Source organism: Leptonotus elevatus, chromosome 19, assembly GCF_054856555.1.
Source record: "Leptonotus elevatus isolate MCC_2025b chromosome 19, RoL_Lele_1.0, whole genome shotgun sequence".
NCBI classification, from domain to species: Eukaryota; Metazoa; Chordata; class Actinopteri; order Syngnathiformes; family Syngnathidae; genus Leptonotus; species Leptonotus elevatus.
The window spans coordinates 8,089,879-8,104,380 of record NC_141257.1 but is presented as its reverse complement, the minus strand read 5'-3'; the positions used below and the strand labels follow the sequence as shown (position 1 = coordinate 8,104,380).

General features: G+C 39.4%; 3 protein-coding genes across 3 annotated transcripts; 1 reads left to right on the top strand and 2 right to left on the bottom strand.

The window, feature by feature from the left end:
- On the bottom strand, positions 1-1,745 carry acot13 (acyl-CoA thioesterase 13). The gene is made up of 3 exons (XM_086063510.1): positions 1,602-1,745; positions 1,310-1,494; positions 1-422 (listed from the first exon to the last, which is right to left on the bottom strand). Exons 1-3 carry the CDS (start codon positions 1,683-1,685, stop codon positions 263-265), a joined length of 429 nt encoding a protein of 142 aa, XP_085919636.1. The 5' UTR covers positions 1,686-1,745; the 3' UTR covers positions 1-262.
- Positions 1,746-1,954: 209 nt separating this feature from the next.
- On the top strand, positions 1,955-5,673 carry tdp2b (tyrosyl-DNA phosphodiesterase 2b). The gene is made up of 6 exons (XM_086063007.1): positions 1,955-2,209; positions 2,284-2,402; positions 3,120-3,275; positions 3,354-3,445; positions 3,661-3,779; positions 4,757-5,673. The coding sequence occupies exons 1-6, from the start codon at positions 2,078-2,080 to the stop codon at positions 5,237-5,239; spliced, it is 1,101 nt and encodes a 366-aa protein (XP_085919133.1). The 5' UTR covers positions 1,955-2,077; the 3' UTR covers positions 5,240-5,673.
- A 488-nt stretch (positions 5,674-6,161) lies between these two features.
- On the bottom strand, positions 6,162-14,416 carry tmem64 (transmembrane protein 64). Its single transcript, XM_086063008.1, has 4 exons — positions 14,170-14,416; positions 13,175-13,933; positions 9,445-9,600; positions 6,162-8,362 (listed from the first exon to the last, which is right to left on the bottom strand). The coding sequence occupies exons 2-4, from the start codon at positions 13,838-13,840 to the stop codon at positions 8,165-8,167; spliced, it is 1,020 nt and encodes a 339-aa protein (XP_085919134.1). The 5' UTR covers positions 13,841-13,933; positions 14,170-14,416; the 3' UTR covers positions 6,162-8,164.
- Positions 14,417-14,502: the final 86 nt, after the last annotated feature.

The window sequence follows — 14,502 nt, the reverse complement described above, 5'->3', positions numbered from 1 at the left end:
TTGACTCCACTTCTTTATTATTGCACAATCATTTACAACTAGGCCTGCCATGTGAAAATCCGAGATGAGACCAAATGGAAGTGTAACCAAAAATCGGAGCTTGTAAATTAGAGGATGATGTTTATGGAGTGGAAAAAATGTGTATTTTTTAAATGAGTGAAACAAATGTTTTAATATGAGAACGAAGGCAAAATATGGTGACGTTGTCATACATGTTCTGCTGGCAATGAACAGAAAAGCGAACGTGGGCATGCCTGCACCCTTAACTGCTGCCGAGGTGTTTGGTATGTCGTCCCTGCGCGATCAACTTTCCAGTAGCCTTGTTGGTCAAGTCCACTGTGGAGAAGGCCAATGTGCGGCCTTCCTTCAGCACTTGAGCCGTAATCAGCACGTCCTCGCCCAGTTTGGCTGCGTTCACGTAGCTGCACAGAAAAAGAAAATGGCTAGTTTTACAGGAAGGTTTTTACAACTCCAGAGAAGAATTTTACCACATTTTAAAAATATATATTGAGAAAAATATTAATGTAATGACTAATTCATTTTACATGAAAAATGATTACTGTTAATTTTAATATTTGTCACAAACTTAGTAAACATTTTGAACAAGTAAAAATTATGTGACAAACAGTAATTTTACACAAACTATTTTACATTGAAAGAAATATAAGTTTGAGGGAAAAAGGAAACTTCATGAGAAAAAAGGTAATTTTTGAAGGAACATTCGATTTAGATTTTATACATTTAAAAAAAAGGTAAAATTGCATTTGACTAATTATCCCAAAAATGACAATTACAAAAATAAATTGAATGTTTGATGAAAAATTTCGGGGGGGGGGGGGGGGGGTTCTGATTAAAAAAAATCACAAGAATAACACGAATTAAAAGAAATAGTTTTACCACAACAAAACTTGTGTAAGAAATTCAGTTTTCAAGCAAAAAAATGTTATAAAAGGAATGAGGAAAAAAAGGGAGGTGATTAAAAATACATTTTACGAAAGAAAATAATTGGAGTAAAGAAATCTATTTTATTAAATGTGAATACTATTCATGAGGGGGGAAAAGACGAAAAAATGGAAAATGTAGGAGGAAATAAATGTTGAATTGCATGATAAAAATATAATTGACTTTTTAAACATTTTATGATACTAAAATGTCACATTTAAGACAAAGATGAAGGTAAAAAAACAGCAAATTAAGACATCGATTTTTTTTTTTTGTGTGTGTGCTTGTTTTGGATAATGCATTAAAATAATACCTTCAACAGCCAAAACGTAGAAACGAGCTGATGAAGGGTCCATGAGCATCTTACCTGATATTCATGTCGACGCTGACCCCCGGCGATCCCCTGTCGCTATACATGATAGCCATGGTGGAGATGACGTCCACCAGGGTGGCGGTGAGGCCGCCGTGCAGCGTCCCGAAGCCGTTGGTGTGCTCCTCCGCCACTTTCATCTCGCACACCACCTTGCCCGGCGCCGCAGCCACCACCTCCACCTTACCAAAATACAAACCGGAAGACATTAACCCCGACCCGCCGCGGCTAAACTTCTGGACAGTCGAGTGAAATAGTCCCATTGCTCTTGAAATGACAAAATATTCACCTTGCTTAGGACTCTATCGAAGCCTGGCCTGTCTTTCATAATTCGAATCATTTGTTTGATTGTATTTAAAGACTGCGACGCCATGTTAAAGAAATGAGAAAAACTACTGGCAATGTCAAATTAAATCCGGATGTTGTTCATGGGTCGAACATTTCCGGACCGAAACATGACTAGGAAGTTGGCCATATTGACAAAAACAATATATCATATATGATAAAAGAGTAAACATAGTATTACTAAAACAATAAAGAATTAACAATACATTTTTTTCAGAATTAATCAAGATTTCAATCTTGAATGCTACTGACATTCGCGCTGGGAAGCTAAGCTAAAAACACCCGGACGTATTTCACCGAGACACGCATACACTATTATAAACAACAAGGCGAATGTTGGAGGCACGGACTTGAAAGTGGAGATATATTTTATCTTTAAAAAACATTTTTTTAATGAGAGAAAAGTGAAGTTTTAGCAGTATGGCTTCGACGTCAGACGCAGGGGACATGGAAGAGAGCCGAACTCGTTTGTGCGAGGAGTTTGCCGGCTTGGCGGGCACCGATAGCGGCGTGGCTCAATGCTACCTGGCGGAGAACGACTGGAACACGGAGGTTCACGTTTTAATGAGCATTTTCTGATTTTGTTCACTCAAACGACTTATTTTGCGTTCACCTTCCTCATCCAGAGAGCGTTGAACTCTTTCTTCGAGGCCGACATGGAGAAAGTGTTCGAAGAAGAGTGGATTTCAGAACACGAGGCTCCAACCAAGAAACAAAAAGTGGAGGAAAAAGCTCCCGCAACAAGGTCAATACGGTTAGAATCGTATAAATTCCAAATAACATTCCTGTACAATATACATCATATTAGACGTAGTACTTGTAAAATATTGCAACTGTAATAACGAATGGATCATGTATTTTGAACTCTACTTAGTAAAATTAATAGCATGTTTTCAATTTTTTAATAACGTTTACCTACAAATTATTTCTTAAATTTAATGAGTTGGTTTACAGAAAGAGAAGGACTCATAATCGCAAAAAAATCAAATAATAATAATAATAAAAAACTGTGATGGGGAAAATACTTGATTTTAAAGTGTGTTTTTTTAATGTGGGAATACGTATTAAAATTTTAAAAAATGAATTTTCTGATATTCTTTTACAATTATTTAAAAAAAATTATAGATGTTATTTTATTTTTTAAGTTACATTTTGAAATCTTACTATGGAATAAATAAAATTTACTGGGAGAACTCACTTGAAAGGGGACATTTTCATAATTTTTTTTAAATTAAAATAATATTTTAGATTATTTTTTTCTTCAGGAAAAATGTTTTATTTAAGTTGAATTATTTTGACAAACAGAAAAAAAAAAGAACATAACAGAAAATATGTTGTACATCAAGAGACTGTTAGAAATTTTACATGAAAAAAATATCTATACCTTATTTTTTTGCTTGAATTTTTTATGTGAAAAGCACCTTGATATCTTACCACGCGATTGGCATTGCATGAATTGCAGAATCGACTTAACCGTAGACAGCCCCGGCTCTTCGCATCAACCCTCCGAGGAGGACGGCGGCGGCTCGGGACTGACATTGATCACCTGGAACGTGGACGGTCTGGACACGGAGAACCTGGCCGAGCGCGCCAGAGGCTTGTGCTCCTACTTGGCACTGTAAGACATTTTTGACGGATACTTCATTTGTTGTTGTGTTTGACACATTTTTAATTTTTATTTTTTCCCTTCATGTAGATACACTCCTGACGTGGTGTTTCTGCAGGAGCTCATCCCACCATATGTGCAGTATTTGAAAAAACGCGCCGTCAGCTACACGATCATACAAGGTGATATGCATTATGGAAATTCATATGTCTATTAAGTAAAACGGTAATATTTTTAAATTAAATTTTTATTTTCCTCAGATTAATTTAAAACTACATTTCAAATGCAAGCACTACTTACTTTTGCAGACTTCTATCAATCTTTGAAGGTCAACTTTCGAGGTTGTATTTACCTGCTTTTATGGGCGCGGCCATCTTGGAAATCTGTTTTTGGGCAGGCAGCGAAGACGGCTACTTCACCGGCATGATGCTGAAAAAGACGCGTGTCAAGCTGCTGGAAAGCCAAATCGTGGCTTATCCCACCACTCGGATGATGAGGAACCTGCTCGTGGCGCAGGTACATTGAATTAGATGGCAATCCTTAACAAGACAGTATTTTTTGAAATAATTTTTTCATTAAAAAAAAGAGAATTATATTTAAAAAAAACAACTTGATTTTGCAAGAAAATGATCATTTTTACAGGAAAACATTTTTTTTATCGCACAAGCAAGAAAATAGTAATTTTACCAAATATTTGAGAAATGCCATTACTAAGAAAATGCAAATTTTACAGAAAAATTAGCTAATTTAGTTTGTTTTTGTAAAAAAAAGAAAAAAAAAAAAAGACAAATTTGACCTTTCAAAAGAAATGTAAATTTTACAAAAATAAATATTTTGTCATTTTACAAACGAATTGAACATGTTTGTCAGTCACAAGAATGAAAATGTTCATTTACAAAAAAAGTGAGATTTTTTTCATTTTAATAAAATAAATATATTTTTTCTAATTATGGTTAAAGTTAATTTTACCAAAAAAATTGAGAAAATGGTAATTTTACAAAAACAAATTAAAAATGTTCCTTAATTTCAGAGAAAAATATTGTTGTTTTTTTAAAGCATTCCACAAGGGAGCACATTTTCATCTTACACATTTTTTATAAGTCATTTAATTAAGAAGAAAATGTTAATTTTGTCCCCAAAAATGTTTTGTCATAAACTTTTAATTTTACCCTCCCCAAAAAATTAGTTTTTTTTATTTTAGAAAAAAATTAGTCTTTTGAGACTTTCAGAAGAAAGAGTTAAATTTGCAGCAACAAAAAAAGTTAGTTTCATTATTCCAGAAGAGAGAACATGTTTATTTTAGGTGGAAAACTTGAGTTTTGGTCATTAATTTCCCCCAAAATGCAATTTTTTCCTTGGATAACACACGCACACACAAAAGTTTGACCCGTCTTTCCACAAGAGAGAACGTTTTTGAGGGGACAAAACAGTTTTAGTCATTACAGAAGAAAGAAAATGTCAAAATGAAGACTTGACTTTTCCTTGCCCTTTAGGTGACGCTGCGGGACGTGAAGGTATGTCTGATGACGTCCCACCTGGAGAGCTGCAAGGGCCAATCGGGCGAGCGCATGAAGCAGCTGCGCGAGGTGACGCGGCGGATGCGCGAGGCGCCCGATGACGTCAACGTGCTGTTCGCCGGCGACACCAACCTGCGCGACAGCGAGGTGGCGGCGGTGGGCCTGCCGCCCGCCGTCTGCGACGTGTGGGAGCGTCTGGGGCGCCAGGAGCACTGCCGCTACACGTGGGATACCCGCGCCAACTCCAACAAGAGCGTCTCCTACGTCAGCCGCTGCCGCTTCGACCGCGTGTTCCTGCGTCCGGCCGGCCGGCCCCGCGCGCCCCGCCTGGCGCCCGACCACATGGCGCTGGTGGGCTTGGAGAAGCTGGACTGCGGCCGCTTCACCAGCGACCACTGGGGGATCTACTGCAGCTTCGCCGCCGCCGCCGCCGCCGCCGATGACGACGCACACGCATAACAAACCAAAAAAAATTGACTTTGTTTAGCTGCTTTTTACATAATTAATGTATTCATGAATGTTAAAACAAATGTTGCCCCCCACAAGTTAAAGGTTGCATTAACGTACGACCACCTGAGGGCGTCAGTGTTTCAAATTAAAGAGATTCGTTGATAGTTTGGCCAACTCTGTTTAAGCAGGGTCACAAGATGGTGTCTGTATGTCATGTGACCAGCACTTGACCAATCACAGTGTACTCTACGATTGGTCAACTGACATATGGACACCATCTTGTTACCCTGCTGAAACAGTTGGGCAAACTCTCAAGGGCTCTGAAATTAAATTGTTTAAGGGTTATTTTTTAATTTAAGCAGAATTCTTTTGTTTGTTTTATCAATATTTTTAAATTTAAAAAATGCTTAATAAATTAATGTTCTCATTTTTTTCTCAAATGAGTTTCTTGAGTTTTTTTCTGAAATTGTGTTTTTTCTAGTTCTGTCAAAGCGTTAACTGATAAATAAATCACAAAAAATTATCGCATTAATCATAAATTAATGCAGATTAATCACTTTTTTTGACCATAAATTATCCTTTAACGTGACAGCGGATGTCTATGTTTAAAAAAATTACAAAATTACACGTTTTTATCACACAATTTATTTCTATTTTTTGTAATATGGGCAAAATTTAAACTTTGCTAAATTCCAGCTTTTTTCCACAATTTATTTTTTCCTTACAATTTTAACTTTTTCTCCAAAAACACTCATTTTTTAATTATAAAATCTTATGTTGTAAATAAATAAATAAATTGTTGCATAAATTAACTTTAAAAATTCCACTTATAAATTAAAAAATTTTCATAATTTTTCTTCTTTCATGATGTCTCTGTAGGTTCCAAATATATTATTGAGTGCATGTGAGGAACAAAAATAGTCAAGCAGGGTGTAATAAAAGCGATTTTATTCTTTCTGTCTGTCTCATAAATAACACTGAACAAAGTGTCACGCTGTGCATAAATATCTGCCACATATGCATGTAAGTACTGTGTATATATTTATGCACTGTCAAATTGTATGTGTATAAGAAAATACAGCACGTGTGTGTGTGTACAGTAATGCACTTAATACCGACCGGGGAAGCGTTGTCTTCCCTTTGAGTCACTTGTTGCATAACTACCACTAATGTCATACAGTCCCCACCACTTTTTTTTTTTTTTGCATCAATTAATACTACCAAAAATCAAATACTCTCTCAGAAATGTCTGAGCTTGTAGGTAAAAAAAAAATGATAAAAATCATTAATACATGTTTTTTGTGCATGCCAATCAAGTTGTGGTGACATCATCACACAGCTCATCAATATTCATGAGGCAGCGGGACGCTGCGACGCAAACTCGGGAATGTGCACACCCTGCCTAATTCGTTTCATAAAATAAATGTCACACGTTTGTTTTGCATGAGGCTATGCAAATATTATTGCTAAAGTCAAGACAGGAGGGGCCCCTTCAACCAGCGAGCGATCAAATAAATAAAAGCATCAAAATGAAAGACGATATCATGGAGGAGCCCTTGTGTGTTTTACACAACACTTTGCGATAACATCAAAATATGATAACTGAAGGGGGGGGGGGCTTATTTGCACATTCATTGTTTATTTTTTAGTGCCCCTGTTGATTGTCAGCTTGTTGTCAGGGAAGTACCACAAAATAAAGAAAGAAAAGAGATGTGAAGGTTTTGAGGTAAACGCAAAGTTATTTCCAGCCCCCCCGCCCCCGAAGAAACAATATTGGGGTGAAACTGAAATAAAAAGTCAGAGAACACCTTGCAATCTGGATAACAAAGTGGGACTTTTTTTTTTCCAATTAGAAAAAAATAAATTTTTTGACTTTTTCTCTAAATACTTTACCAAAGTGTGAATGCACAAATTGTAATAGTACTTACTATCCTTGTCCTCGTCAATTAACAAGTTTGATTGACGGTTAGCTCATAAGAGTCAACTAAAACCACAACTGTGTTCTTGCACTATTACTTTTGTCAAATTAATCTCATAATAATCAACATTTCAGTTCAGCCCTTAAATTGCCCTGTAAAACAATGACTTTATTACTTCCCCCCCCCCCCCCCAACTTAACTTTATTCTCAAAAATTGCAAGTTTTCCTGTAACTTTTCGACTTCATTTTTTGTAATATTCCGACTTTTGTCCTCGTAAATTTATGACTATTCTCATATAATGACTTTAGCCTTTCGCAACATTAGTGTAGCGAGGCCTGTAAACTTCCTCGTAAAGCTACAACTTTTTCCCCGTAAGACTTTATTCTTGTAATACGTTCTTTGACTATATCCTCGTATGAATTCGTAGTTTTCAGTCGCGTGCTGATATTTATAAAATAATAAACAAGGCATGTAAAAAAAGAAAAAAAAATCCTCTTCATTGTGTGTTTTTAGCTTAGCTTCCGACTTTCCCGCCAACATTCCGGAATGAACTGCACTCTACAAAAAAGTTAAGGAATCTCATTGTTTTTTTTTACGTTAATAACTGACGGGAACGTTTTTTCTCCACGCGCTTCCAACATTCCTGAGTTTTCCGTCTCAACCAATCGGAGAGTCACCGTCCCAAAAAGTAAGACACTTGAACTCAAAAGCACTCAACTACAAAATCACAAAATATGAACAATGCCCTTATTATTTATGATTTAGTAATATTATTGTTGTTTCGTTTTGTTTCCAGTTGACAACGCGAACCCGACGTCGTAGGAAAGAAGGTGCATAGGTGGCCATTCGTTTGACACTAAAAACAAATCAAGTTGACATTCAAAGTGTTATTTCATTGACATCTCTTGAGGTCCCTTAATCGTTAAGTCCGTAAAAAAAAAAAAAAAGGAACGTGCATGTCTTGCCGCAGGTGCGCAGTCCAATGCGATTGTCCCGTGTTGGCGGCGTCCGAGGTCACACCACGTTGACGATGGACGCCGCCGTCCGTTTGCCGCAGTACGTGAATCCGCCGTGGTTGGCCGACGAGGACGAGGAAGACAAACCGTTCATGTGCGAAGATCGCAGCTCCATCTGGCAGGCGGCGATGGCGGCGTTGAGCTCCACTTGAGCGCGGTGCACCACGTAGAACATCAGGCCGATGCTGATCACGATCTGCCAATAGGGCGTCAAAGCACTTATTCAAAAACTTGCACTTAGAATTAATAAAAGTAAACCAAAGTACAAACGTAAAAAAAGGTTGTTTTTGTTTTACTGGAAATGGAAAGCCTACTAGAACACCTGAACTTCATCTGGGGTTAATTGGGGGCACTTAATGGCGGCAGGTGTGTGCCGACGCCCATTTATGCATTTCTGAATGTGAATGGTTCATTCGGGAAACAATCCAGTTATAAGGGGGTGTGAACACATTTGCAAACAGTTTTTACTTCCGCGCATGAAATTATTTTTATTTTTTTGCAAATGAATTGTGGAGTTTAAAAGTAAAATTAATGGTTTGGAGAAAAAAAAAATCTTTTTTTTATATCACAAAAGTTAGTATTTAAAAGGGGGGGTGTAGACTTATTATAATCACTGTACAATACCCGATTTGATAAATTTGCTTGTTTAAAATTGGCCTATAATTGCCCGTAGATGCCAAAAGATGGTGTCAAAGTACTAATTTTGCCTAAATGAAGCTTCTCAAATCAGACTTTGTTTCTTAGCACGAGAATTAAAAAATTTAAAAAAATGTGAATTTCAGGAAAATTTGCAAAACTCCAGAAAGACTTGCCACATGTTCATTCAACACAAATCCGAAAGAGACACATTTCCGTTAAGACCTGCGGCTTATTTGGACTTTGTGAGTGGCGTGACGACCAACACAAAAGGAAACATTTGTGACACGTTTGTGCGTTTTGTCCGTTGGGCGTTGCTCTATGTTACTGGATTAACCGGCAGTGCCGTGACATCATCGGGAATTCACGGTAGCGACAGATTCAAGGAAGCAATATTGTACAGTAACACCAATGCTAATTTCCATTAGCCTATCTATGGCATTTCTCATTGTATGTTAGCATTAAGCTAACTGACGTTGATTATTGCGGTTTTCAATTTGATGGCAAACGTGACTGACAAACAATTCCTCGACAGCGGCAGAGTGAAAACGGGCACTAAAATGAATCCTTGTAAAAGTATTTTAACTTGGCATGTCAAATATTATAAGGTGAGTTCGGTTTTTTTGTGCGACTCGGACCGACCTGCAGACCGAAGACGAAGTATCCGCTGACGCTCTGCTCGGCGATGACGTCCTCCATGGTGCGCAGCGTGCTGCCCAGGTAGGAGTTGAGCAGCTGGGTGGGCAGCAAGCCCACCGACGACGCCACCAAGTAGTTTGGCAAGGACACGTCTGTGATCTGCAAAAACACACAAGCGAACTAAAACGTGCACCGCCATCCAATAGTTGAACATTATCGAGAGGTAATTACAATTAACTAAGAATATATTGGGTTTGCTTATTTTGCTGCATGAAAAAAAATAAAAAATTCTTGAGGTGCGTGTTAAATATCGCAATAATATCGATATTCGCTATATTCAGCAACTATATTGCATGATTTTCAAATATCGTGCAGTCCTATCACCAAGTATGTTTTTTTAAAAGAGGGTCTTGCCCAGCTGGTATGTAAAATTCACCTTTTAAACAAATGTGACAACTAAAACAGGGATTGGCAACTGACCTTTAATTAAAAAATACAAATAAAAATTAAAAAACATTTTTTAATTTATTTATGCTTCATCTACTAAAGTGGACTAATTGTGGCTCTACAACATCCTTATATTTTTTTTGTGGTAATTTTTTGGTTCTTTATGTTTTTGTTTTTTTTTGGAATATGTAAATTGTAGATTTTTGGGGGGTTACAAATTTTTTTTCCATGTGTGTCAATCATATGCAAATGTTTGCTATTTGCAGGCTGTCTCTGTCCCTATCACACGTTCCACTGTATTGTATTGTATTTAGTTGTAATGTCATCATTCACCACTAGATGGCAGATATGGCTTAGTTGCACTCGCACCCGGCCTTAACCTGCCCGATACTACAACGGGAGTAGGCCTAATCGGTTTTTTTTATGGAGTTGGAATGACATGCAGGACAAAGAAGCAGAAGTTGACACACAGTTCAACACGTTGTCGTTTCTTTTTCCCAAAAATGGCCAATAATTGATTGATTTTTTTAAGCGTGACAGCGTCCAAGATGTCGGTGAACAAAATGGTGGAATGTGAAAGAGGCATGTGGTCTGTGATGACATGTCGGGTAAAGTCCAGCTCGTATCGGTTGAACTCGAGCCAAGAGCGGGGGACTTGATTAAGTGATGATGATGACGTGTGTGTGTGTGTGTGTGCGCGACCTTGGACTGCACTGCGGCTGATAGCGTCGAGCAGGCGCCACGCGATTGCTCCGAGACGCCCCGATGTGCCAAAGCGCATTTATTCTCACATGGCCATGCGTGCCAGCCAGTCCCTCCCTCTTCGTCGTCTTCTTTTGTTTTCGAAACCGGCTCATTCTCTGAATTTTTGGCAAACAAAGTTGATGTGCGAGGCACGGAATGTGAAAAGACCTGTTTGGCAAGAACGCGGGAAGAATCTCAATTTTTCTCCCTTTAAAAAAAAAGAAGAAAAAAAAGGTACCTTATGGGAATACGGAGTTGATCACACCAAGTTGGAGAAATTCACCGAAAATGGCTCCCTCAAAACAAAATGGCTGACTTCAATGAAGACATTGAAGATAAAGCCAGTAAGGCTCTGAGATCAGTGGTTGCCAAAGTTCAAAGCAAACATGGTGAAGAAGCATTCATCTGTGATGCTGCATGCAAGTCAAATTTGCTTTTTTGCTTTTTTTTTCCCCACCGGCTGCAACAAAAAGCATGGCGACAAAAAGAAGCTAGAGAACCCATCGAGGCGGAATGGGAAAAAAATGCTTTCCATCTGGCTGTTGGTTCCAAGTAGGATGTGAAATATTCGAGCCGCGTCATGCATGCCGACCGGCTAGCGAGCAAGCCGAGCGGACAAACAAGTTGTGCTTGTTTTTCTACGTGAACGAGCCCGATTGTTGACAGCGCGTGATTACTGGACGAGTGAGTCGTTAGCGCGCTCGCTTCCCCGAGGGCCGAGCGTCGACTCCTTGGAGCCGCCAGCTCCGAATGCCTTTCATTTTTTTCCACTTTTGTTAACAAGCGTATGAAAACCTAGAAGAAAAAAAAGTATTGTACATTTAGAACAGATATAAAATGTGATTAGTCATGAGTTAACTATTGAAGTCATGCGATTAATTACAATAAAAAAAAATTAATCGTCTGACGCCTCTAATTTTTTCATATTTTTTTTGTTGAATTTTGTATTTAAACTCAAGATTAATCACAAATTTTAAATCTGTTCTAAATGTACAATAAATTTTTTCTAGGTTTCCATACTCTTGTTAACAAAAATGGGAAAAAAAGTGAAACCAATAGAAATAGTTCAAATTAATTTTTGACGTCTATAGCCGTCAATGCCAGTGAATGAGTTAATCTGGGTTTGATCAGACCCAATGAGTTCAGTGGGTCTCAGGGGTTCGGCAGAGGTCAAGACATTTAGTTCTAATCCCTTCTACCTATGTCGAACAAAAAAATAAGGCGGCCGGATGAATATGTGCAATATAAATTCACACGTATGGCGTTCCACAGGGTTCAATTCTTGGGCCTCTGCTATTTTCCTTGTATCTGCTGCCGCTGTGTTCCATCTTAAGAAAACAGCGGTACCGAGTGCTGAACCAGCTATCTAGGAACAGCATAAAAAAATAAAAATAATAAAAAAAATACTAAATTGACTATTTCTTTCAGCATTTCTCATTTCGGCCCAACATTTTCATTTCTTATCGCCATTTCGGATCATTCTCATAATTTCGACTCATTCACTGTCGCAGATGTTTATGTTTGCCAAGTGAAATCCAACTCCTTCCTGCCACCGATGAATATCTTAACTAAAGAACTCTAAAACAAAAGGCCACGTCTTCTGTCTATCTTGTGGCTACTATATGAACTTGAGTTATTGCTTATTTACAGGAGTCAGCTTAGAGTAAAAAAAAAAAAAAAAAAAAAAGGACAAATGAAAGACAAGCGCATGCTGTAAGTGTGCTGCTGTACATTGCGCTGAAATCGGAGACCGCGATGACGGCAGCAGTGTTGCCCTCGAAGCTTCTGGCGACATTCGGATTCTCCAGTACCGCAAATATTTTCGGCATTTTGTCCTTTACATAAAGTTATAAACCTCCAAAAGATAACACTGTCATTTTTAAAAGATTAAGCCATAATGATTTGAGAATCAATTGATTTGGTAACAATATACAATCACCATGTTTTGGGAAAAATCCGATTTTCTATTTTTTTTTCTCCCTTAAAGGAAAGACATTAAGTTAAGACATTTGCAATATGTACATTTCCTGCTCCGCCGATTTGAAATAATGTCCTATTTTTAAACACCATAATGGAAATTAAAAATGTCTTTTATCCGATTTATTGATTTAGATCCAGAAGTGCAACAATTAATTGATTATTCAGCACCTAATCAATTATCAAATTAATTGATCATTATTTTGATAATCGCTAAATCATTTAGATACTTTTTTTTTAAATTTTAATAGAAATTCTCCAAATCTAAAATAAATATTCTGCGATTTTGGTTGTCCTCCATGAAAACAGACTAATTATCTTTGTGAATCAAAAGAAAACATTTGCTTTTACTTTGGAAACAAGGATCAACATTTTTGCCGATTTTCAAACCAGAAACTCAATGATGAATTTATTTTCTAATCTACACTGTTAATTCGAGATAATGTCCTGTTTTTAATAAAGGGATGGAAATTACAACATTTTATCATCTATTTCAGCAATGAATCGATTGTTCTCGATTGTTGTTGAAGTGTAAATGGCGTGGGTGCGTTTTTGCGTTACTCACAGAGAAAACTGCATTTTGGAGTCCAAAGGGAATGGGGGTGAGTCTCGCTAAGGCCACGACTTTGAGTCCGCTGCCGCCCTCCACCACGCGGATGACGGCGCTCAACTGCTCGCTGCTGCCCACCTTGTGCAGCACCCAACCCGTCAGCAGCCGCTTGCACGCCAGGTGCGCCACGAAGGTGCCGATCAGCACGCCCACCATCACCAGCCCCATGCCCAGCACGAAGCCGTACAGGTAGCCGGCCGCCACGTTGAGCACGATGTAGCCCCAGCCGCACGGGAAGGACACGCCGATGAAGCCCACCACAAAAAGCAACGCCCCCGCCAGGCTGTCCAGGCCCTCCACCCATAGCAGGAGGTCCTTCAGGTGCTGGCGGACCAGAGCCACCGAGGAGAAGCACAGACCGGTGAGGACGCACGCCAGGAGGGCGCTCTTCAGGCAGAAGGGGGTGACGAAACACGGGTGCCGCGACTCCCCGCCGAGCTCGCCCGCCGCCTCGGGTTCGCCTGCCGCGTCGCCGCCGCACCCCAGCAGGTCCATCTTGTCGCACTCGTCACCTCCGCTCCTGTGCAGCCACCGGTTGAGCTGGACGTGCGCCCTGCCAGCTGCGTGTTTGGCAAATTTGGCAAGCAGCTGCGCGCCAGGAGGGGCCCCCGAAAGCGACATTGTTGGCCCTCCTACCGGAAGGGGGCGGCTGCCAGCCGGGGCTCCTGTCACCTTTCACCAGCTGGCTTCTTTTTCGTTCATACTGGACGCAAACTGGAATTCACAGACATCATTTGTGATCGATGTGAAACATGAACTGTTCTGCTTTTTTTTTTTTATATATATATATATCTTTGAAGTCAGGTGCAGGGGGTGGTGAACGTGACGTTATCACGTCTCCTGGCACCATGGGCCGTACACTTTCGCCGAATCATGGCACGGTCATTGGACAGCAGAAGATAATCAAGAATGATGGGGAAAAGTGGAGAAACGTATATGTTAAGACTCACCCGGTCCAGCTTAATTGCGTAAAATCACTGTACGGCTAGCTAGCTGGCTCGCCGCGGGGCTAAAGTCCCCCCGCCACTGTATGGCAGCCATTTCGTCAAAAATCCCCTCCAACACTACAAAACACGCCCTTTATCATTCGTTTTCATTCTTGTTGCTGTTTCTTGTTCATCTTGTTCCTCTTGTTCTTCTTGCTCCAAGTGCTGCTGTTTGTGTACCAGATGCCAAGCAAGTAGCAACTGACCCACACGTGACCATAAAACCGCCTCTTCTCAGGCCTGCTGGACCAATCACAACGCTCCCGTCTGACATCGCGAGGCTTGACCACTAATGAC

Bases quoted from the DNA above. Each gene is read 5' to 3' on its own strand.
- tdp2b (XM_086063007.1), top strand. From the start codon at position 2,078: ATGGCTTCGACGTCAGACGCAGGGGACATGGAAGAGAGCCGAACTCGT. The intron at 3,446-3,660 runs GTGATATGCATT...GTTTTTGGGCAG, and splicing joins CAGCTACACGATCATACAAG to GCAGCGAAGACGGCTACTTC. The intron at 3,780-4,756 runs GTACATTGAATT...CTTGCCCTTTAG, and splicing joins GGAACCTGCTCGTGGCGCAG to GTGACGCTGCGGGACGTGAA.
- acot13 (XM_086063510.1), bottom strand. From the start codon at position 1,685: ATGGCGTCGCAGTCTTTAAATACAATCAAACAAATGATTCGAATTATG. The intron at 1,495-1,601 runs GTGAATATTTTG...TATTTTGGTAAG, and splicing joins TCGATAGAGTCCTAAGCAAG to GTGGAGGTGGTGGCTGCGGC. The intron at 423-1,309 runs GTAAGATGCTCA...TTTTCTGTGCAG, and splicing joins AGCGTCGACATGAATATCAG to CTACGTGAACGCAGCCAAAC.
- tmem64 (XM_086063008.1), bottom strand. From the start codon at position 13,840: ATGTCGCTTTCGGGGGCCCCTCCTGGCGCGCAGCTGCTTGCCAAATTT. The intron at 9,601-13,174 runs GTGAGTAACGCA...GTGTTTTTGCAG, and splicing joins TCCAAAATGCAGTTTTCTCT to ATCACAGACGTGTCCTTGCC. The intron at 8,363-9,444 runs GTCGGTCCGAGT...CCCTATTGGCAG, and splicing joins ACTTCGTCTTCGGTCTGCAG to ATCGTGATCAGCATCGGCCT.